The sequence below is a fragment of the Argentina anserina genome, chromosome 6 (genome assembly GCF_933775445.1).
Source record: "Argentina anserina chromosome 6, drPotAnse1.1, whole genome shotgun sequence".
NCBI lineage: Eukaryota > Viridiplantae > Streptophyta > Magnoliopsida > Rosales > Rosaceae > Argentina > Argentina anserina.
The window spans coordinates 34039608-34065045 of NC_065877.1; the positions used below are offsets into that span (position 1 = coordinate 34039608).

At 42.6% G+C, this 25438-nt stretch overlaps 2 protein-coding genes across 2 annotated transcripts; both read right to left on the reverse strand.

The window, feature by feature from the left end:
• Positions 1-18837: 18837 nt before the first annotated feature.
• On the reverse strand, positions 18838-20136 carry LOC126798116 (protein SPIRAL1-like 1). The gene is made up of 3 exons (XM_050524957.1): positions 19991-20136; positions 19171-19545; positions 18838-19042 (listed from the first exon to the last, which is right to left on the reverse strand). Exons 2-3 carry the CDS (start codon positions 19516-19518, stop codon positions 18959-18961), a joined length of 432 nt encoding a protein of 143 aa, XP_050380914.1. The 5' UTR covers positions 19519-19545; positions 19991-20136; the 3' UTR covers positions 18838-18958.
• A 301-nt stretch (positions 20137-20437) lies between these two features.
• LOC126798106 (putative methylesterase 11, chloroplastic) lies at positions 20438-23986 on the reverse strand. Its single transcript, XM_050524947.1, has 5 exons — positions 23433-23986; positions 22382-22618; positions 21777-21920; positions 21144-21275; positions 20438-21006 (listed from the first exon to the last, which is right to left on the reverse strand). The coding sequence occupies exons 1-5, from the start codon at positions 23799-23801 to the stop codon at positions 20728-20730; spliced, it is 1161 nt and encodes a 386-aa protein (XP_050380904.1). The 5' UTR covers positions 23802-23986; the 3' UTR covers positions 20438-20727.
• Positions 23987-25438: the final 1452 nt, after the last annotated feature.

Consider the following 25438-nt stretch of genomic DNA (forward strand, 5'->3'; position numbering starts at 1 on the left):
GAGCCTCTGTAGTCGTCACTCAACCTCCACTAATCAGCACCTGCAGAATTATCCCCTACACCATCGAATTGGTGCACCGGGATTGTAAACACAACCCGGTAAGCTTATAGCTCGTATGAGTAAAATCACAATACAGTTCGCATATCAATATATACGAAAGATCACAAAACAACAAATATAAATGCCCCCATGAGCCAATGGTCAGCCCATCTGGTTGACCCAAAGAAATATGAAATAATAAGCTCATGAGGAAATTAAGTAACCCTTCTGGTTACCCAATGCATTTATAATACGGGTACCAAGAACGCTGGTACACATCTGTTACCCCTCTCGTAATACACCGCTGATATTGGGTAGCCACCCGCTACCCAACATCCAAAATACACCGAGTACCCATGTGCAGATAACCACCCGTTACCTCACATGCAGTACTAAGGCAGACAGACTAGAGCTCTAACTGTATCGTAATTTTCGCCCGGCCAAAGGCTAGGTTTCGACTTGCCAAACACGTACAATAATCTCACATCATATTGTACCAAAAATCAGGTCCGAAGACAATTCACATTTTAACAATCTCAATGTTAAAAATCACGTACAATAATCACACATCATATTGTACCACACATCTCGTCCGAAGACAAATCACCATTTTTAACATTCTCCGTGATGAAATCATGTACAATAATCACTCATCATATTGTACGTTTTAAAACTTTCACGATATCACCACAATAAAAATCTTAACAGTATATTATATAGCAAACTATATATATTCGTATTTATTACCATTCATACAATATATACATAGTTCACTATATCCTATACATGTCATATTTCATAAACACCTGAAGAATTACGTACAATATTCTCACATCATATCGTACCATTTAAATCACATACTCATGCACAATTTTCCGTCACCGAAATGACTATTTTTAATGAATTAATAACAGTACGTAATTTAATGAACTATATATATATATGTACTTATTACCATTATACTGTATATATGTAGTCCACTAAATTATATACATGTTGTAATTCATCTGATAAACACACTTGCAAAAATGTTGAATCACCACGAGGGTAGATTCGTAATTCAGTGAGATTTTACTCACCTTATTGACTTGAGCGTAATTCCACAATTCGCGATGTTAATTCCTTTCCTCGATTTAACGATCACCTTAAAAGAATAAGAAAAGAATTTAGAATCGTTTCGTAAACCTTTAAATGCCAAAACAGTAATATACGGTTACTGTTCAGCAATTTTGGTTTATACGAAGTTACTGTTCACTGTTCACTATTCACGGGTACTGTACAATACTCAATTAATACATATTTCTGTACGTATAAATATTAAATACGTATTTCTGTACGTATAAATAATAATACGTATTTCTGTACGTATAAATGTTAATACGTATTTCCGTACGTATAAATATTAATACGTATTTCTGTACGTATAAATATTAATACGTATTTCTGTACGTATAAATATTAATACGTATTTCTGTACGTATACGATTTAATGTAAATACAAATTCAGTAAATAAAATTTACTAAATTACCCTTTTTACAAAATTACTTTTTACAATTACTGAAAGTAATTTATAATTACATTTACCGTAGGTAAAACTTAATTACATTTACCATACGTAAATAAAATTTACATTTACATTTACCGTTACACAGTAAATTACCAAAATACCCTTCTGTCAAAACTGTCCCACCGCCGCACGTGGCGGCGCGTGTGACACACGCGCCACCTCCGGCGGGCCGCGCGTGGGGCCCACGCGCCGACACTCTCAACAGCGCGTGTCGCACCACCGCCGCACCAAAACTCTCCCCTTCCTTCCTCCGCCCTTCCCACGGCCTCACGCCGCCCCTAGGCTACTCCACGCACTCACACGCGCCGCCTCTAGGCGGCGGTAACCTCTCCTTCCAACCTCCTCCAACCCCCCTCCGATCTCCACACATCCAACCCAAAATCATCCAAAATCCACACACAACATCAATATCATCAATCCTTACCTTGAATCTCACAGTAGAGTTCTTGAATCGACGATGAAAGTGGAGGAGATCGAGCAGCAGTGGAGGTAGACGGCAACTAGAGGCTCAACCCATTGGCGCGGGTGCGAGGGTGAGATGGGGAGGTGGCGAGCTTGCCCGAGCTCGTCGACGATGGGGAAGCACGGCGATGAGGTCCCCAAGCTTCAATCTGTCGCGCGGGATCGGGGAAGAGGCGAGAGGGAGGAACTCGGGTTCGAGAGGAAGAGAGAGGACCTCGAGAGAGAGAGAAGAGAAGAGGGAAGGGAGGAACTCGGGGTCGAGAGGGAGAGGTGAGATTGAGGGAAAGAGAGAGTGAGGTTTCGGGGTGGGAGAGAGAGAGAAGCCGAGAGAGAAGAAAGAGAAGAGGGGAGGCGGCGAAACAAAGAGAGAGAGAAGGGTTTCCAATAATGGAAACCCTAATCTGAAAATGTCTATTTATACTCGTTTCAAAAATCGGAAACTAACTTCCGACGTTAATAACTTTTACGTACGTCGTCCGATTAGAACACGTCACATACTCTCGAACTCGTATCGACGAGCTCTACAACTTTCGTGAAGGACGTTTTCGCAACCGATCGACGGAATAAAAGTCGATATATAAGTTGCGGAAACGTAACGTTTTTCGAATTAAACGTTCCGATAACGTATCCGTTACTCGTTTCATAATGTCGTAACCAATCACCTCCATTCTAATTTAAATTTCACAATTTCATAGAATTCAAATCCACTCAAATGTTGTTTAAAAGTTAGGGTTATTACAATCTACCCCCCTTAAAGGAATTTCGTCCCGAAATTCAAACTTACTCAACAAACAACTGTGGATATCTGGTCATCATATCTGACTCTAGCTCCCAAGATGCGTCACCCTCATCATGGTGACTCCACAGCACCTTGACTAGCTCAACTTCTCTCCTCCGAAGCTTCTTTGTGGATCTATCCAGGATACGAACCGGCTCGACCACAAACGTGGCATTTTCTTTCACTTCAATGGTGCTATGGTCGATCACATGAGACTCATCTGGTACATACTTCCTCAGCATGGAAATGTGGAAGACGTTGTGTACGCCCGACATGCTAGTAGGCAAGGCTAGTCGATAAGCTAGTTCGCCCACCTTCTCAAGTATCTCAAAGGGTCCAACGTACCTCGGAGCCAACTTTCCCTTCTTGCCAAATCTCACTACACCCCTCATAGGCGAAACTTTCAAGAACACATGATCACCTATCTCAAACTCCACATGTCTCCTCTTCAGGTCTGCATAGCTCTTCTGTCTACTCTGAGCGGTCCGGATTCTATCCCGAATGATCGAGATCTTCTCAGTGGTTTCCTGGACCACCTCTGGGCCCATCAGTGCCTCATCACCAACTTCGGCCCAACAGATCGGAGATCGACATGGCCTACCATAAAGTGCCTCATACGGTGCCATACCAATGCTAGAATGGTAGCTGTTGTTGTAGGCAAACTCAATCAATCTCAAATGATCTTCCCAGCTACCCTTGAAATCCAGCACACATGCTCTCAACATGTCTTCCATCACCTGATTCACCCTTTCCGTCTGTCCATCGGTCTGAGGGTGAAAAGCTGTACTCATATCCAAGGTGGTGCCCATCGCCTTCTGCAACCCACCCCAGAACTTCGAAGTGAAACGCGCATCTCTATCAGAAACAATAGAAACTGGAGCACCATGAAGTCTCACTACCTCATCCACATATAGCTTCCCAAGCACGTCCACTGAGTACTTCATCGACACTGGGAGAAAATGAGCCGACTTCGTCAACCGATCGACAATCACCCATATGGCATCGTGACCCTTCTTCGATCTAGGTAATCCGGTCACAAAATCCATCGATATCTGCTCCCACTTCCAAAGAGGAATAGTCAGTGGTTTCAACATGCCAGCTGGTCGTTGATGTTCTGCTTTCACTTGCTGACATGTAAGGCACTTCGATACAAACTCTGCTACATCTTTCTTCATACCGTTCCACCAGAATTGTCTGCATAGGTCCTTGTACATCTTGGTGTTCCCTGGATGAATGGTGTAACGTGATCGATGTGCCGTACGAAGGACCTCCTCCCGAAGATCATCACAATCTGGGACACACAATCTTGCCCCAAACCTCAACCCTCCATCGGGTCCAACTCTCCACTCAGAAGGACACTCGTCAAGCGTATCAACTACAAGCTCCGCCAACTTCGCTCGTGAGTGCCTATCCTGCGCCTGACCCTGTATGATCCTCGTGATCAATGTGGGTTGCACTGTGACACTACCAAGAAAGACCCTTGGTTTTCCTCCCGATGGTACCAAATCAAACTCTGATGCAGCTTCTAGCATGAACCATTCCTGGACCATAAGTGAAGCTACTACGCCTCTCGGTTTTCTGCTCAAGGCATCAGCCACCACATTTGCCTTCCCCGGGTGGTACTCTAATGTGAAGTCATAGTCCTTGAGGAGTTCCATCCATCTCCTCTGCCTCATATTCAGCTCCTTCTGTGAGAACAAGTACTTCAAACTCTTATGATCTGAAAAGAGTTGAAATTTCTCACCATACAAGTAATGTCTCCAAATCTTCAGGGCAAATACAACTGCCGCAAGCTCTAGGTCGTGTGTCGGATAATTCTTCTCATGAATCTTCAACTGTCTCGAGCCATACGCAACAACTCCTCCATGCTGCATCAACACACAACCCAAACCTTGGAGCGAAGCATCACTGTAAATGACATAGCCACCACCACTAGAGGGAATCGTCAACACTGGAGCTGTGGTCAGTCTAGTCTTTAGTTTGCTGAATGCTTCCTCACATGCATCCGTCCACACGAACGGAGTATCTTTCTTGGTCAACTTGGTCAATGAAGATGCGATACTAGAAAACCCCTCGATAAACCTCCTGTAGTAACCTGCCAAACCGAGGAAACTACGTATCTCTGTAGGGTTCTTTGGACGACTCCAATTCTTCACTGCCTCTACCTTTGCCGGGTCCACTAGTACTCCATCTTTTGAGACAACATGACCAAGGAATTTGACCTCTTCTTTCCAGAACTCACACTTCTCTAGCTTGGCATACAGTCTCGCCTCCTTCAAGGTCTGCAACACTGTTCTCAGGTGCACCACATGTTCTTCTTGTGTCTTGGAGTATATCAGAATGTCATCCACAAACACCACTACGAACTCATCCAAGTATGGACTAAATACTTGGTTCATCAAACTCATGAAGACAGCTGGTGCATTCGTTAGACCAAATGGCATGACAACAAACTCATAATGTCCATACCGGGTCCTGAAGGCTGTCTTCGATATATCTTCTTCCTTCACTCTGAGTTGATGATAACCGGATCTCAAATCAATCTTAGAGAACACTGTAGCACCTTTGAGCTGATCGAACAAGTCATCAATCCTAGGTAAGGGATACCTATTCTTGATGGTCACCTTGTTCAGTTCTCTGTAGTCCACACATAACCGCAGAGAACCATCTTTCTTCTTCACGAACAAAACAGGTGCTCCCCAAGGTGAAACGCTAGGTCTAATGAACCCTTGGTCTAATAGCTCATCGATCTGCACCTTCAACTCCTTAAGTTCATTCTGCCCCATTCTATATGGCGCCTTTGACACAGGTGCTGTACCGGGTACTACATCAATGCAGAAATCTACCACTCTTCGAGGTGGTAGCCCCGGTATCTCTTGGAATACTTCACCAAACTCAGATACTACCACAATGTCCGCGATAGATACTTTCTGATCCACTGACTCCACATGTGCCAAAACTCCTGATCTCATGGCGTTATCAGACTTGAGGCAACGATAACGAAACACTGGCTCTCCGGGTCTATGAAAGGACACTACCATGTCAAAACAATCAATCACAGCATGTTGTGGTCTCAACCAATCAATCCCCAAGATCACATCATAAGTGTGGTCCGGAATCACAATCAACGAAGCAGAGAACTCTCTACTTCCAATCAATATAGGACAAGCTTTGCAGATTGTCTCTAACTCAAGTGACACTCCAAGGGGTGAAGTGACACATAAGGCGTCCCCGAGAGGTGTAGGAATCAATCCTAGCATCTCCACTACTGAACTAGCAATGAATGAATGCGATGCTCCCGTATCAAACAACACTCTAGCAAGGTAGTCAAAAAGTGATAATGTACCTTCCATCCCTGTGTCTCGCTGACCCACTGCAAACACTCTAGCTTGGCCCGCTGGTAGCTGTCTCTGCGGCCGTTCCTGTCTACCCGGAAGTGGTCGGGTACAATCTCGAGCTATGTGTCCCACTTGCCCGCACCGGTGGCAGCCTGCTCTCTTCGGTTTCGGACATGCTGAGGCGTAATGTCCCATCTCATTGCAGCTATAACACCTCACTGCTGCTAATGGTCTGACTGGTGCTGCTCTAATGGCTAAGGGTGGCGCCCTTGTCGGGGCCTGATAGTGGGGTCTTGGCCTCTTCCATGACCTATCCTTCGGCCCATAGTGCTCGCTGCCTGTATAGACTGCCTTGCCTTTCCCCTTCGCATCTCTGTTCCCCACATCACATGCTCGAGTCTTCTCTGCTTGCTCCAAACTCATAGCACTCTCAAATATCTGCTCCCGTGAAGTCAGGCAAAGGACTGATATCATGGTCTTGTACTCTTGTTTCAGCCCACGTAGATACTTCTGAGCTAAAGCAGTCGCACCCATAGGCCTGACATACCGATACAGTTGCGAGAATCGAGCATCATACTCTCTAATGGTCATGTCTCCCTGTACCAATGCCAGAAACTCCAACTCTAAGTCCTCCTGTACTGAGGCTGGAAAATACTTCTCTTGGAATATGGTGGTGAAATCTCCCCATGTGAATGTAGACACATCCACAGTCTGTCTCATGCTCTTCCACCAATCTAGAGCATCACCCTTGAGAAAGAATGTAGCTATCTTTCTCTTCTCAATCTCTGTGCACTCCATCATCTCAAAATAAGTCTTCATACCCTTGATCCAATGATCAGCTACCATGTGATCTAGTCCCCCATGAAATGTCGGAGCTGACAGTGCACTAATATCCTTGATCAGCTTCAACACTCGACCGTCATCTCTAACCGCAGGAGCTGGCTCATCCTGCTCCTCCTGCGGAGCAGCCTCCTCATAGAGGTTCTCCACGTTGCGGACTCGACCTGTGGCCCTACCTCGACCTCGGCCTACCCGCTCTACCTGTGGAGCAGCCTCCTCATAAAGGTTCTCCACGTTGCGGACTCGGCCCGCGGTCCTACCTCGACCACGTCCTCTCGCCCGTCCTCGGCCCTGTCCTCGGCCCTTATCAGCGTTCATCACCTTCAAACAACGAAACACTTAGTCAATACTTGTGAAATCTCGAATTCAACTGAAACAGATTCAATAGGTATTAACATGAAATTTCAGGATATGATGAATCATCGAAGTATCATCACGATACTTCTCGGAGGACCAAACCATTAGGTATGGCTCCTAAATCACTCTCGCGTACCCGACGACATATCAATACCGAGGAGCATGTGATGGGGGCCCGCCTGCAGTCGGATCATCGCTCCCGGATGGTATTGATAATCGCCAAATACGCACTTAGGCTCTGATACCAACTGTAACGACCCCAAAATTTCGAGCCTAAAAACTCAAAATTCTAAAGTCGTTAAACACAAATAATCTCAAATAAACCGAAATCATTTAAGTGTAACAGCGGATCAATTCTGAGTTCTCAATACAACTCAGACAACCAATTATTACAACCCAAATTATAATCCATACACAAAATGGAAATGTAATAATTCTCACAAATCACTCACAAATCTCACAAATGAAAATACAAATCCTCACACACGAATCCATGCTAAAATCTCACCACAAGTAGGATCCGAACGACTTCGAGCCTCTGTAGTCGTCACTCAACCTCCACTAATCAGCACCTGCAGAATTATCCCCTACACCATCGAATTGGTGCACCGGGATTGTAAACACAACCCGGTAAGCTTATAGCTCGTATGAGTAAAATCACAATACAGTTCGCATATCAATATATACGAAAGATCACAAAACAACAAATATAAATGCCCCCATGAGCCAATGGTCAGCCCATCTGGTTGACCCAAAGAAATATGAAATAATAAGCTCATGAGGAAATTAAGTAACCCTTCTGGTTACCCAATGCATTTATAATACGGGTACCAAGAACGCTGGTACACATCTGTTACCCCTCTCGTAATACACCGCTGATATTGGGTAGCCACCCGCTACCCAACATCCAAAATACACCGAGTACCCATGTGCAGATAACCACCCGTTACCTCACATGCAGTACTAAGGCAGACAGACTAGAGCTCTAACTGTATCGTAATTTTCGCCCGGCCAAAGGCTAGGTTTCGACTTGCCAAACACGTACAATAATCTCACATCATATTGTACCAAAAATCAGGTCCGAAGACAATTCACATTTTAACAATCTCAATGTTAAAAATCACGTACAATAATCACACATCATATTGTACCACACATCTCGTCCGAAGACAAATCACCATTTTTAACATTCTCCGTGATGAAATCATGTACAATAATCACTCATCATATTGTACGTTTTAAAACTTTCACGATATCACCACAATAAAAATCTTAACAGTATATTATATAGCAAACTATATATATTCGTATTTATTACCATTCATACAATATATACATAGTTCACTATATCCTATACATGTCATATTTCATAAACACCTGAAGAATTACGTACAATATTCTCACATCATATCGTACCATTTAAATCACATACTCATGCACAATTTTCCGTCACCGAAATGACTATTTTTAATGAATTAATAACAGTACGTAATTTAATGAACTATATATATATATGTACTTATTACCATTATACTGTATATATGTAGTCCACTAAATTATATACATGTTGTAATTCATCTGATAAACACACTTGCAAAAATGTTGAATCACCACGAGGGTAGATTCGTAATTCAGTGAGATTTTACTCACCTTATTGACTTGAGCGTAATTCCACAATTCGCGATGTTAATTCCTTTCCTCGATTTAACGATCACCTTAAAAGAATAAGAAAAGAATTTAGAATCGTTTCGTAAACCTTTAAATGCCAAAACAGTAATATACGGTTACTGTTCAGCAATTTTGGTTTATACGAAGTTACTGTTCACTGTTCACTATTCACGGGTACTGTACAATACTCAATTAATACATATTTCTGTACGTATAAATATTAAATACGTATTTCTGTACGTATAAATAATAATACGTATTTCTGTACGTATAAATGTTAATACGTATTTCCGTACGTATAAATATTAATACGTATTTCTGTACGTATAAATATTAATACGTATTTCTGTACGTATAAATATTAATACGTATTTCTGTACGTATACGATTTAATGTAAATACAAATTCAGTAAATAAAATTTACTAAATTACCCTTTTTACAAAATTACTTTTTACAATTACTGAAAGTAATTTATAATTACATTTACCGTAGGTAAAACTTAATTACATTTACCATACGTAAATAAAATTTACATTTACATTTACCGTTACACAGTAAATTACCAAAATACCCTTCTGTCAAAACTGTCCCACCGCCGCACGTGGCGGCGCGTGCGACACACGCGCCACCTCCGGCGGGCCGCGCGTGGGGCCCACGCGCCGACACTCTCAACAGCGCGTGTCGCACCACCGCCGCACCAAAACTCTCCCCTTCCTTCCTCCGCCCTTCCCACGGCCTCACGCCGCCCCTAGGCTACTCCACGCACTCACACGCGCCGCCTCTAGGCGGCGGTAACCTCTCCTTCCAACCTCCTCCAACCCCCCTCCGATCTCCACACATCCAACCCAAAATCATCCAAAATCCACACACAACATCAATATCATCAATCCTTACCTTGAATCTCACAGTAGAGTTCTTGAATCGACGATGAAAGTGGAGGAGATCGAGCAGCAGTGGAGGTAGACGGCAACTAGAGGCTCAACCCATTGGCGCGGGTGCGAGGGTGAGATGGGGAGGTGGCGAGCTTGCCCGAGCTCGTCGACGATGGGGAAGCACGGCGATGAGGTCCCCAAGCTTCAATCTGTCGCGCGGGATCGGGGAAGAGGCGAGAGGGAGGAACTCGGGTTCGAGAGGAAGAGAGAGGACCTCGAGAGAGAGAGAAGAGAAGAGGGAAGGGAGGAACTCGGGGTCGAGAGGGAGAGGTGAGATTGAGGGAAAGAGAGAGTGAGGTTTCGGGGTGGGAGAGAGAGAGAAGCCGAGAGAGAAGAAAGAGAAGAGGGGAGGCGGCGAAACAAAGAGAGAGAGAAGGGTTTCCAATAATGGAAACCCTAATCTGAAAATGTCTATTTATACTCGTTTCAAAAATCGGAAACTAACTTCCGACGTTAATAACTTTTACGTACGTCGTCCGATTAGAACACGTCACATACTCTCGAACTCGTATCGACGAGCTCTACAACTTTCGTGAAGGACGTTTTCGCAACCGATCGACGGAATAAAAGTCGATATATAAGTTGCGGAAACGTAACGTTTTTCGAATTAAACGTTCCGATAACGTATCCGTTACTCGTTTCATAATGTCGTAACCAATCACCTCCATTCTAATTTAAATTTCACAATTTCATAGAATTCAAATCCACTCAAATGTTGTTTAAAAGTTAGGGTTATTACAATCTACCCCCCTTAAAGGAATTTCGTCCCGAAATTCAAACTTACTCAACAAACAACTGTGGATATCTGGTCATCATATCTGACTCTAGCTCCCAAGATGCGTCACCCTCATCATGGTGACTCCACAGCACCTTGACTAGCTCAACTTCTCTCCTCCGAAGCTTCTTTGTGGATCTATCCAGGATACGAACCGGCTCGACCACAAACGTGGCATTTTCTTTCACTTCAATGGTGCTATGGTCGATCACATGAGACTCATCTGGTACATACTTCCTCAGCATGGAAATGTGGAAGACGTTGTGTACGCCCGACATGCTAGTAGGCAAGGCTAGTCGATAAGCTAGTTCGCCCACCTTCTCAAGTATCTCAAAGGGTCCAACGTACCTCGGAGCCAACTTTCCCTTCTTGCCAAATCTCACTACACCCCTCATAGGCGAAACTTTCAAGAACACATGATCACCTATCTCAAACTCCACATGTCTCCTCTTCAGGTCTGCATAGCTCTTCTGTCTACTCTGAGCGGTCCGGATTCTATCCCGAATGATCGAGATCTTCTCAGTGGTTTCCTGGACCACCTCTGGGCCCATCAGTGCCTCATCACCAACTTCGGCCCAACAGATCGGAGATCGACATGGCCTACCATAAAGTGCCTCATACGGTGCCATACCAATGCTAGAATGGTAGCTGTTGTTGTAGGCAAACTCAATCAATCTCAAATGATCTTCCCAGCTACCCTTGAAATCCAGCACACATGCTCTCAACATGTCTTCCATCACCTGATTCACCCTTTCCGTCTGTCCATCGGTCTGAGGGTGAAAAGCTGTACTCATATCCAAGGTGGTGCCCATCGCCTTCTGCAACCCACCCCAGAACTTCGAAGTGAAACGCGCATCTCTATCAGAAACAATAGAAACTGGAGCACCATGAAGTCTCACTACCTCATCCACATATAGCTTCCCAAGCACGTCCACTGAGTACTTCATCGACACTGGGAGAAAATGAGCCGACTTCGTCAACCGATCGACAATCACCCATATGGCATCGTGACCCTTCTTCGATCTAGGTAATCCGGTCACAAAATCCATCGATATCTGCTCCCACTTCCAAAGAGGAATAGTCAGTGGTTTCAACATGCCAGCTGGTCGTTGATGTTCTGCTTTCACTTGCTGACATGTAAGGCACTTCGATACAAACTCTGCTACATCTTTCTTCATACCGTTCCACCAGAATTGTCTGCATAGGTCCTTGTACATCTTGGTGTTCCCTGGATGAATGGTGTAACGTGATCGATGTGCCGTACGAAGGACCTCCTCCCGAAGATCATCACAATCTGGGACACACAATCTTGCCCCAAACCTCAACCCTCCATCGGGTCCAACTCTCCACTCAGAAGGACACTCGTCAAGCGTATCAACTACAAGCTCCGCCAACTTCGCTCGTGAGTGCCTATCCTGCGCCTGACCCTGTATGATCCTCGTGATCAATGTGGGTTGCACTGTGACACTACCAAGAAAGACCCTTGGTTTTCCTCCCGATGGTACCAAATCAAACTCTGATGCAGCTTCTAGCATGAACCATTCCTGGACCATAAGTGAAGCTACTACGCCTCTCGGTTTTCTGCTCAAGGCATCAGCCACCACATTTGCCTTCCCCGGGTGGTACTCTAATGTGAAGTCATAGTCCTTGAGGAGTTCCATCCATCTCCTCTGCCTCATATTCAGCTCCTTCTGTGAGAACAAGTACTTCAAACTCTTATGATCTGAAAAGAGTTGAAATTTCTCACCATACAAGTAATGTCTCCAAATCTTCAGGGCAAATACAACTGCCGCAAGCTCTAGGTCGTGTGTCGGATAATTCTTCTCATGAATCTTCAACTGTCTCGAGCCATACGCAACAACTCCTCCATGCTGCATCAACACACAACCCAAACCTTGGAGCGAAGCATCACTGTAAATGACATAGCCACCACCACTAGAGGGAATCGTCAACACTGGAGCTGTGGTCAGTCTAGTCTTTAGTTTGCTGAATGCTTCCTCACATGCATCCGTCCACACGAACGGAGTATCTTTCTTGGTCAACTTGGTCAATGAAGATGCGATACTAGAAAACCCCTCGATAAACCTCCTGTAGTAACCTGCCAAACCGAGGAAACTACGTATCTCTGTAGGGTTCTTTGGACGACTCCAATTCTTCACTGCCTCTACCTTTGCCGGGTCCACTAGTACTCCATCTTTTGAGACAACATGACCAAGGAATTTGACCTCTTCTTTCCAGAACTCACACTTCTCTAGCTTGGCATACAGTCTCGCCTCCTTCAAGGTCTGCAACACTGTTCTCAGGTGCACCACATGTTCTTCTTGTGTCTTGGAGTATATCAGAATGTCATCCACAAACACCACTACGAACTCATCCAAGTATGGACTAAATACTTGGTTCATCAAACTCATGAAGACAGCTGGTGCATTCGTTAGACCAAATGGCATGACAACAAACTCATAATGTCCATACCGGGTCCTGAAGGCTGTCTTCGATATATCTTCTTCCTTCACTCTGAGTTGATGATAACCGGATCTCAAATCAATCTTAGAGAACACTGTAGCACCTTTGAGCTGATCGAACAAGTCATCAATCCTAGGTAAGGGATACCTATTCTTGATGGTCACCTTGTTCAGTTCTCTGTAGTCCACACATAACCGCAGAGAACCATCTTTCTTCTTCACGAACAAAACAGGTGCTCCCCAAGGTGAAACGCTAGGTCTAATGAACCCTTGGTCTAATAGCTCATCGATCTGCACCTTCAACTCCTTAAGTTCATTCTGCCCCATTCTATATGGCGCCTTTGACACAGGTGCTGTACCGGGTACTACATCAATGCAGAAATCTACCACTCTTCGAGGTGGTAGCCCCGGTATCTCTTGGAATACTTCACCAAACTCAGATACTACCACAATGTCCGCGATAGATACTTTCTGATCCACTGACTCCACATGTGCCAAAACTCCTGATCTCATGGCGTTATCAGACTTGAGGCAACGATAACGAAACACTGGCTCTCCGGGTCTATGAAAGGACACTACCATGTCAAAACAATCAATCACAGCATGTTGTGGTCTCAACCAATCAATCCCCAAGATCACATCATAAGTGTGGTCCGGAATCACAATCAACGAAGCAGAGAACTCTCTACTTCCAATCAATATAGGACAAGCTTTGCAGATTGTCTCTAACTCAAGTGACACTCCAAGGGGTGAAGTGACACATAAGGCGTCCCCGAGAGGTGTAGGAATCCATCCTAGCATCTCCACTACTGAACTAGCAATGAATGAATGCGATGCTCCCGTATCAAACAACACTCTAGCAAGGTAGTCAAAAAGTGATAATGTACCTTCCATCCCTGTGTCTCGCTGACCCACTGCAAACACTCTAGCTTGGCCCGCTGGTAGCTGTCTCTGCGGCCGTTCCTGTCTACCCGGAAGTGGTCGGGTACAATCTCGAGCTATGTGTCCCACTTGCCCGCACCGGTGGCAGCCTGCTCTCTTCGGTTTCGGACATGCTGAGGCGTAATGTCCCATCTCATTGCAGCTATAACACCTCACTGCTGCTAATGGTCTGACTGGTGCTGCTCTAATGGCTAAGGGTGGCGCCCTTGTCGGGGCCTGATAGTGGGGTCTTGGCCTCTTCCATGACCTATCCTTCGGCCCAGAGTGCTCGCTGCCTGTATAGACTGCCTTGCCTTTCCCCTTCGCATCTCTGTTCCCCACATCACATGCTCGAGTCTTCTCTGCTTGCTCCAAACTCATAGCACTCTCAAATATCTGCTCCCGTGAAGTCAGGCAAAGGACTGATATCATGGTCTTGTACTCTTGTTTCAGCCCACGTAGATACTTCTGAGCTAAAGCAGTCGCACCCATAGGCCTGACATACCGATACAGTTGCGAGAATCGAGCATCATACTCTCTAATGGTCATGTCTCCCTGTACCAATGCCAGAAACTCCAACTCTAAGTCCTCCTGTACTGAGGCTGGAAAATACTTCTCTTGGAATATGGTGGTGAAATCTCCCCATGTGAATGTAGACACATCCACAGTCTGTCTCATGCTCTTCCACCAATCTAGAGCATCACCCTTGAGAAAGAATGTAGCTATCTTTCTCTTCTCAATCTCTGTGCACTCCATCATCTCAAAATAAGTCTTCATACCCTTGATCCAATGGTCAGCTACCATGTGATCTAGTCCCCCATGAAATGTCGGAGCTGACAGTGCACTAATATCCTTGATCAGCTTCAACACTCGACCGTCATCTCTAACCGCAGGAGCTGGCTCATCCTGCTCCTCCTGCGGAGCAGCCTCCTCATAGAGGTTCTCCACGTTGCGGACTCGACCTGTGGCCCTACCTCGACCTCGGCCTACCCGCTCTACCTGTGGAGCAGCCTCCTCATAAAGGTTCTCCACGTTGCGGACTCGGCCCGCGGTCCTACCTCGACCACGTCCTCTCGCCCGTCCTCGGCCCTGTCCTCGGCCCTTATCAGCGTTCATCACCTTCAAACAACGAAACACTTAGTCAATACTTGTGAAATCTCGAATTCAACTGAAACAGATTCAATAGGTATTAACATGAAATTTCAGGATATGATGAATCATCGAAGTATCATCACGATACTTCTCGGAGGACCAAACCATTAGGTATGGCTCCTAAATCACTCTCGCGTACCCGACGACATATCAATACCGAGGAGCATGTGATGGGGGCCCGCCTGCAGTCGGATCATCGCTCCCGGATGGTATTGATAATCGCCAAATACGCACTTAGGCTCTGATACCAACTGTAACGACCCCAAAATTTCGAGCCTAAAAACTCAAAATTCTAAAGTCGTTAAACACAAATAATCTCAAATAAACCGAAATCATTTAAGTGTAACAGCGGATCAATTCTGAGTTCTCAATACAACTCAGACAACCAATTATTACAACCCAAATTATAATCCATACACAAAATGGAAATGTAATAATTCTCACAAATCACTCACAAATCTCACAAATGAAAATACAAATCCTCACACACGAATCCATGCTAAAATCTCACCACAAGTAGGATCCGAACGACTTCGAGCCTCTGTAGTCGTCACTCAACCTCCACTAATCAGCACCTGCAGAATTATCCCCTACACCATCGAATTGGTGCACCGGGATTGTAAACACAACCCGGTAAGCTTATAGCTCGTATGAGTAAAATCACAATACAGTTCGCATATCAATATATACGAAAGATCACAAAACAACAAATATAAATGCCCCCATGAGCCAATGGTCAGCCCATCTGGTTGACCCAAAGAAATATGAAATAATAAGCTCATGAGGAAATTAAGTAACCCTTCTGGTTACCCAATGCATTTATAATACGGGTACCAAGAACGCTGGTACACATCTGTTACCCCTCTCGTAATACACCGCTGATATTGGGTAGCCACCCGCTACCCAACATCCAAAATACACCGAGTACCCATGTGCAGATAACCACCCGTTACCTCACATGCAGTACTAAGGCAGACAGACTAGAGCTCTAACTGTATCGTAATTTTCGCCCGGCCAAAGGCTAGGTTTCGACTTGCCAAACACGTACAATAATCTCACATCATATTGTACCAAAAATCAGGTCCGAAGACAATTCACATTTTAACAATCTCAATGTTAAAAATCACGTACAATAATCACACATCATATTGTACCACACATCTCGTCCGAAGACAAATCACCATTTTTAACATTCTCCGTGATGAAATCATGTACAATAATCACTCATCATATTGTACGTTTTAAAACTTTCACGATATCACCACAATAAAAATCTTAACAGTATATTATATAGCAAACTATATATATTCGTATTTATTACCATTCATACAATATATACATAGTTCACTATATCCTATACATGTCATATTTCATAAACACCTGAAGAATTACGTACAATATTCTCACATCATATCGTACCATTTAAATCACATACTCATGCACAATTTTCCGTCACCGAAATGACTATTTTTAATGAATTAATAACAGTACGTAATTTAATGAACTATATATATATATGTACTTATTACCATTATACTGTATATATGTAGTCCACTAAATTATATACATGTTGTAATTCATCTGATAAACACACTTGCAAAAATGTTGAATCACCACGAGGGTAGATTCGTAATTCAGTGAGATTTTACTCACCTTATTGACTTGAGCGTAATTCCACAATTCGCGATGTTAATTCCTTTCCTCGATTTAACGATCACCTTAAAAGAATAAGAAAAGAATTTAGAATCGTTTCGTAAACCTTTAAATGCCAAAACAGTAATATACGGTTACTGTTCAGCAATTTTGGTTTATACGAAGTTACTGTTCACTGTTCACTATTCACGGGTACTGTACAATACTCAATTAATACATATTTCTGTACGTATAAATATTAAATACGTATTTCTGTACGTATAAATAATAATACGTATTTCTGTACGTATAAATGTTAATACGTATTTCCGTACGTATAAATATTAATACGTATTTCTGTACGTATAAATATTAATACGTATTTCTGTACGTATAAATATTAATACGTATTTCTGTACGTATACGATTTAATGTAAATACAAATTCAGTAAATAAAATTTACTAAATTACCCTTTTTACAAAATTACTTTTTACAATTACTGAAAGTAATTTATAATTACATTTACCGTAGGTAAAACTTAATTACATTTACCATACGTAAATAAAATTTACATTTACATTTACCGTTACACAGTAAATTACCAAAATACCCTTCTGTCAAAACTGTCCCACCGCCGCACGTGGCGGCGCGTGTGACACACGCGCCACCTCCGGCGGGCCGCGCGTGGGGCCCACGCGCCGACACTCTCAACAGCGCGTGTCGCACCACCGCCGCACCAAAACTCTCCCCTTCCTTCCTCCGCCCTTCCCACGGCCTCACGCCGCCCCTAGGCTACTCCACGCACTCACACGCGCCGCCTCTAGGCGGCGGTAACCTCTCCTTCCAACCTCCTCCAACCCCCCTCCGATCTCCACACATCCAACCCAAAATCATCCAAAATCCACACACAACATCAATATCATCAATCCTTACCTTGAATCTCACAGTAGAGTTCTTGAATCGACGATGAAAGTGGAGGAGATCGAGCAGCAGTGGAGGTAGACGGCAACTAGAGGCTCAACCCATTGGCGCGGGTGCGAGGGTGAGATGGGGAGGTGGCGAGCTTGCCCGAGCTCGTCGACGATGGGGAAGCACGGCGATGAGGTCCCCAAGCTTCAATCTGTCGCGCGGGATCGGGGAAGAGGCGAGAGGGAGGAACTCGGGTTCGAGAGGAAGAGAGAGGACCTCGAGAGAGAGAGAAGAGAAGAGGGAAGGGAGGAACTCGGGGTCGAGAGGGAGAGGTGAGATTGAGGGAAAGAGAGAGTGAGGTTTCGGGGTGGGAGAGAGAGAGAAGCCGAGAGAGAAGAAAGAGAAGAGGGGAGGCGGCGAAACAAAGAGAGAGAGAAGGGTTTCCAATAATGGAAACCCTAATCTGAAAATGTCTATTTATACTCGTTTCAAAAATCGGAAACTAACTTCCGACGTTAATAACTTTTACGTACGTCGTCCGATTAGAACACGTCACATACTCTCGAACTCGTATCGACGAGCTCTACAACTTTCGTGAAGGACGTTTTCGCAACCGATCGACGGAATAAAAGTCGATATATAAGTTGCGGAAACGTAACGTTTTTCGAATTAAACGTTCCGATAACGTATCCGTTACTCGTTTCATAATGTCGTAACCAATCACCTCCATTCTAATTTAAATTTCACAATTTCATAGAATTCAAATCCACTCAAATGTTGTTTAAAAGTTAGGGTTATTACATTAACCCTTTTTTTTTTTGAAGGCCCATATATTATGCATTTTTTGAATCATGATGAACAGATGAAGTTCCAATCAACGAAACCAATACAGGTAGCATTCCATTGTGCACTGTCATTTTTGTCAAGGAAAAAGGACCATGGTGAAGCACTATGCTCGAACAGAAGAATCTCATTCATTATAAACACTTACATCATGTATGTCATGCATTAAGATTTAGTTCACAGTTTCATTGCATAAAACTACAAACATTTCTGAAACATATAACATTACACATTATCCGTGCTAAAACTCAGCTGCTGATGCATTATTCAGGAGCAAGAATCACTTCCCACCACCACCGCCGAACAAGTATCCGAGAGAAGATCCTCCTCCCGGAGCTGAATGAACCTTCGTAGACGGCCGATCCTGCATTGACATAATGAGCCAACTTTCATTCCAGAAATACTAAAAATCATGATACAAGATGACCAAATTTTTCGATACAATGATATCGAACCAAGCAAAGGAAACGAACATGACTAAGATTATTGTACCGTGATGAAGTTGCCACAGTTCTGGCCATCCAAACGCAAGTAATTATTTGTGGGACTGCTATGAATGCCAGCTGCAATATTCTTGTCAATTGGTTTTGTAGCAGGAGGAGAAGTAGTCTTAATCGGAGACGATTGTGTCTTTGTGGGATTGCTTGCAGCCGGGACTTGCTTATCAACTCCATCCCTTTTTGTGGGAACGCCCGCAGGAGGTTGCATTTCAATTGGTAAGGAGTTAGCAGAAGCATTCTTACCTGGAGAACGGGTATTGTTTGGAACAACCTCTGCTCCACCTCCAAACAAGTATCCCAATGAACTTTGTCCACCACCACAGCTGACTCCGCGGCCCATTTTTCCGGTTATGTTCAGCAAGAAATCCTAAAAACACATGTTATTGCAACGTATATAACAAACACATGTTATTTCAACATATATAACATAATGAATGAATATGATTGAAAGTTCATCAAGAACTTCTTGGAGAGATCACAGGAAAGACTCAACGAGAATTAGAAACCATTGGATGGTCCAAATTTCTTCATAAACAAGAGGTCTAGAGGGCAATGCATGGAGAATAATCGCAATTTTGTCTAAGTAATCAATAATTGTTAGCAGCAGAACGTAGGTGACCAAACAGGTTTGAATCCAGAGGAAAACAGATCAAAAATATTAGATCATACAAGTACATGCATTACATTTAGGGACAGAATTTTAGACTATTAAGATCCCTAATTTTTCTTGAGAAAGAAACAACAGGCGTAACACAAAAAGAATGTAGAAATTCGAATCTCAAGAGGATGTGATGTTTGTTTAGAATGCATACTTTGTTCTTGCTTCTTCTGGGACCAAACTTTTGGAGCCAATTGCCAGGAAACAGATTCTTCTGCAACTAATGGTTCAGAATTTGTATACTCGGGATTTTAATCTCGGTTTGTAGACGGGGTCAATGTCTGAGATGGCAAAATCGGTTTGGCTAAGATAAGCGCCAATGCGGTTGGGCGTTCTCTGTCAAGCGGACCCATAATATTTCTTGTTTTATTTTTCTGTCCCCAATAATTAGCTGTGATGGGAAAGTGTCATATGCTCTTAACTAGTAAAGCTACAAGTGTCCAATAGAAGTAATAGAACTCAAAAACTAGTTTGTTGTGAAGCTGAGTGATGGCTTCCCATGTAAAAAGGGGCAACATCCAAGTTTGTAAACACCAGATATGTACACATGATATGAAAAACTAATTTGGCATCCTGGATGTTGAAGACAATTCTCTTAATTAGATATAAGTAAATAAATTTGGTATACAATTTTATTCATGGTACATTCTTTTGTGGACTTCTTGAAATGTAAATTCCAATAGCATAAATATGAACACTGATAACTTCCAAGGGAGAAAAACACCCCATATCTCTGTTCTTTCAAATGAATACTTGCACAACACTTTTACTCTGTGCATTTATATGTTTCACAATCCTATCTAATGCAGTTGCATAGATTACTGATGATTTCAGCGGCTTTTTCTATTGTGTCAGCAGAAATTCCTTAGCCATCTAGCCTAAAAAGCATTTCTAGGGTGAAGCAATCTTTGAGATCTCTACCAATAACTTGTGCAGTGCTTGAGGCTTTGAGAAGAAGGGTGAGTGATCTGCGCCTTTTAACCGCAGGACCTGTTCAGGGGGACTTGCATTTATCATGCTCTCTTGGACTGTGATAGGTATGGCAATGTCTTCTAATGTTTCAATATAAAATCGCCTAACTGATCCGTACTTCGTATCAGAAAGTGACACTTTCTCCAAAACTGGGGCAAATGGAATTGGTCTCATCGAAACAGAAGCCAATGCAACATCCTAGATTGAAGAAGCAAAAGACCCAAGTGAGTGAAACTGATTAGGGAAATGGAGGAACTAGAACACATGCCTGCATGCATAGTCCAAAATGGATCCTCTGAACCTTTTATGTTACTAAAACACAGTTGAGCGCGTACCTTGGAGGGACTTTGGTTGAATAACAAATCCTTCAACATTGATTTATCTAGATCAATAGCAGTTGGAGGCTGATTATTCCCATTTGCATACAAAAATATCTGAGCTTGTCGCATAAGATCATCTGAAGTTGCCTGCAATGATGTTAAGCGTCAGTCATCCATTCAATCTAATATAAAAGTTAACAATTTTGTTGTGTGATAAGCACCTATGTAAGCGCATCCATTAATTCACTCAGTTTTGGAAACGCAAAGAATACGGTAGGCTTATCAGCTATACAAATAACTGAGTTGCCCCTTCAATCCCAACAAAAAATATTCAAATTCAAAAGCCTTTTTATTAGGGTCTCTGCATTTGAGTATAAACATCCCAACGTAAATCTTGGCAGGACCACAGGCATATAGTGCAAATTACATATGACAGAGTACTGCAGAAGGTATAGTTTGAAAAGCCAATACATCTATAACTACTCGAGCTTTCTAATTCTAGTATTGTTTCGTTGTTATTCAAGATGTTACAAATAGTCGAGGAACTTGTAAGGAAATCAGTTTACAAAATGTATTTCACGGATGAAAAAAGAAAAACTAAAGTAAAGCAAACAAAACAGATTCAGAAGAAATGGACTGAAAGGAAACCTGTTGGGAGAATGTATCAAGGGTGCTTTGTCCATCTTTCAACATTGCAGCAGCAAGGAAAATGGCCTTAGCAACTTTAAATGGAAACAGCTCCATTGCATACGATATACATGCGCCACCAAAATCATGGCCCACCAAGATCACCTGCATAATATAATAACAAAGTTCAAAAGAGATAGGAACTCATATGAACTACACTGATGCAGTGACAGCTCTGCTCTGTTTACAGAACAGCAAGACCCTATTCTAATATAGCTTAGTTGATCCTGTACATGATGAATGGTGCATTAGATTCATCATATCCATATGTCCCATCATTATTTATTTTTTCTTTTCATTTGATGTGTGACTGAAGAGCAACCACAATAAGAGGAGCTCAGATTCATTAACTGGACTCAGGATAGGCATACCTACCGTATTCTATTGTCAAAATTTGAGCATAAAGAAAGATAGCAATGACTATTAAGCATTACACCATTTTGATTTCACTAAAACTCTTGAGAGACCATGGTAGATTACAAAGCTAAAATACTAAAAATAGCAGCAAATTAATATTGAAATGTGATTAAGAACATTAAAGCTTTTTGCAAGGTAATTCAATTTACCTTTTTTCCATCAGGAAGCTTCTCAAGAAAATCAGTAAAAGGCTTCACATATTCTGAAAGACTTGCAATGGTGTTTGTATCAGAGGAATTAATTCCAGAACCAGTTAAATCTATGGCATTAACTTTATAACCACCCTCTTCTAGAAGTGCAATGGTTTTATACCAACACCACGCACCAAACCCGCCTCCATGTATGAGAACAAAGTGGTTGGTCTCAAGATCATCAATATTTACATCCTATCAACATAAAAAGAAATATTATTAGGAGCCAATCAAACACATTTCCCCCAACATTAGTGATACGGACCACAGTTTAAGCAATCTCGAGAAATTCAACACAACAGAAAAAAGGTTCACCACTCTGATAGGTATATCCAATGTATCCTCTTTGGATTTATATTTGATACATCCATTTTAAAGTTTTATGTCTGAACTGTTTCAAAGTCACACCAGTTCCTCACACGAAGCTAACAAGTAACATCCATAAAGAAAAAACCAAATCTGCAATGCAAAATTTAGTTAAAAACAAAACTTTTTTCTCCTTTCCACATATACAAATGCATACACACAAATCAACCAGTACGCGGAAATAAACATCCCATGTGTATGTACACGTGTATAAAGAGATATCACAACTCTAATCATAGATGAAAATCTCGGTCCTGGATATACATACCTCAGCATGAACAGAACAACTACTCCAAAACCCAAAATTCCAATCTTTACGCCCTCATTTATATCTTTCCACCAAGAAAAGAACACAAATTTCTCAGAAACCATTAAGACCAACTACATTACAAAAACTCATTAACTCCACCAACAAAAGTCACACCCCAAAATTACCCAAAAAACAATAAATAAACACCAAACTGACGTAACCATGATCAAAAGCTAAGAAACAAAATGAACTCAACAAAACTAACAAACTACACAACAACCTCAAAAACTCAAACTTTAACTTGGTATTAGTATTACCATAATTAACAACTAAACAATCAAAACTTTAACTTGGTATCACCAAAAGTAGCAAGAACCCAGATTGAAGCTCTACCTGGTTCACAAGCTGGTGAGGCTGGAGAAGCGGGTCGGTCAAGGACCGAGCCCGAGTGCTGGAGCTACGTGGCAAGACGTTACTGTTGGCTTTCTTGGAGGTGGAGTTACCGTTGGGGTATCGTAGAGAAGAGGAGCGATCAAACGGAAGAGAAGCGCCGCCGTTTTGTTGGTGCTGCTGGAAGAGGATGGCGGCGGCGAGAGCTTGTTCGTGGAGGAAAGCGTCGTCGGGGCTTTGTTTGCGGGAGGATCGGACCCGGGTCCATCGGGTGCTTGATGAGTTGAGTACGGGCGGCGGGTTCGGGAGGCGCTTAATGGGCTTTTTTTTCGGGGCGGGTCTTGGGGCGAGGATGGCGCATAGGTTGCCCATTTTTGGGTTTAGTGGCGGCAGTGGTGGTAGTGCATGTAGAGAGACTAGAGAGAATGGGAAAGGTTGAGACTTTTAGAGAGAGAGAGAGAGAGAGAGAGAGAGAGAGAGAGAGAGAGAGAGAGGTGGCGGCAAATATGAGGAGTAGGGTGGAGAAGGAAAAGGAGGAGAGGTGGAGTGAGTGGGAAGAAGGTTGAGACTTTGGGAGGTTAAAGCTTTGAAATGTATATATAGGGTTGTGGAAAATGGTAACTACTTTAGGCTATCTACTATGGGAATTTGGGTAAACATTCTTTGTTTATTCTCCTTTGTTTTTCTTAATTGATTCTGGAAAATGTTGTTGTCTAACATAGATAATGTGCAGTTCAGATAGCTTGTAATTCACTACAACATTAAGGAAATGATAATGATAATATATAAAAGGATTTGGAGTAAACTTGGAGGATCATATGACATATGCGAAAACGATTGGGGGTCAAGAATATGATATTGATTGTAGAAATAATAAGAAATGAAGTGTGAAGCTAAGTACATCCAAACTAAAATTGAGAAACTTGGTTCACCCAGGGGAACGAAATAGGAGTCAAGAAACTGTACGTATTTATACTTTTGATTTTCTAATTGCTATACCATATGGTAATAACATTTATTTGTATATGCATTTACAGATTGATAGGCTCAACCTTATGAATAAACAGTAGACATTGTAGTTGTCTAACTTGTTTATTCGACTAGCCATGCCAGAAATCTCCACCCTAGTTCCTATATATGTGCTCTCCTTGTGATTTCATGAAGTGCCACACACAACTCATTCTAGCTAGTTCAAACCCATGCTAGTAGTTGTAATATAGTACCAATCCTCACAAGAACGTGGATGCCAGTAACTTGCTAGCATGAATCCTCTTATTCATGAGTTTCTGGAATATTAGAGAAATGATATACAACGTACTAGCCAGGGAAACGAATCTAGATAGCGCATTATTATTGCCTTTTCTTTTCTTCACAACAGAACTACTGTATAGTAACGTCGAGAATCAGAAGCTCGCCTAGCTACAGGCACACGTAAATTCCAATTAATGGCCTCTCTATATTTAGGTTTCCCGCTACTTGTACAACCCTGAAGAATAGTCGGTACTAAAATTTAAGAAAGTTACCAAGAACAGATGGACATAAATAGCAATACTAGCTGGTTGACTCAAACTTAATTACTACAAAAGAATGCATGCATGACGGCGATGTCTTAGGAAAAAGACCAGTCCTGGCACTTCCGGTGAGCATTTTTATCTCTACGTACCTGTCAAGAAAGATCGGGAGCTTTTAGTTAGCTGCGAATTTAACGACTTCATTATGCAATCAGCAATTTCTTTAATAACATACAGCGAGCAGCCATTAAATTAGGCTTCATATGTATAATTTGTGGACATCTTCCGAATAATTTAATTCATCATATATAGATAAGTGGGTTTACCGTTTACGGTTTGGTCGAAACCCTGAAAGGCAGGCTGAAGATACATTATTACCTCCAGAACTCCTGGACTAATCTATGAATAAGGCAGGTTCGTTAATTCTCCTAGCTACTCTCTTTTTACCCCAGCTAGCTAGCTTGTCAATTAAACATGGTCACTTGATGAAACTGAAAA

Bases quoted from the DNA above. Each gene is read 5' to 3' on its own strand.
- LOC126798116 (XM_050524957.1), bottom strand. From the start codon at position 19,518: ATGGGCCGCGGAGTCAGCTGTGGTGGTGGACAAAGTTCATTGGGATAC. The intron at 19,043-19,170 runs GTACAATAATCT...ATGTCAATGCAG, and splicing joins ACTGTGGCAACTTCATCACG to GATCGGCCGTCTACGAAGGT.
- LOC126798106 (XM_050524947.1), bottom strand. From the start codon at position 23,801: ATGGGCAACCTATGCGCCATCCTCGCCCCAAGACCCGCCCCGAAAAAA. The intron at 21,921-22,381 runs GTAAATTGAATT...TATATTATGCAG, and splicing joins AGCTTCCTGATGGAAAAAAG to GTGATCTTGGTGGGCCATGA. The intron at 21,276-21,776 runs GTTTCCTTTCAG...ACATCATTGCAG, and splicing joins TTGATACATTCTCCCAACAG to GCAACTTCAGATGATCTTAT.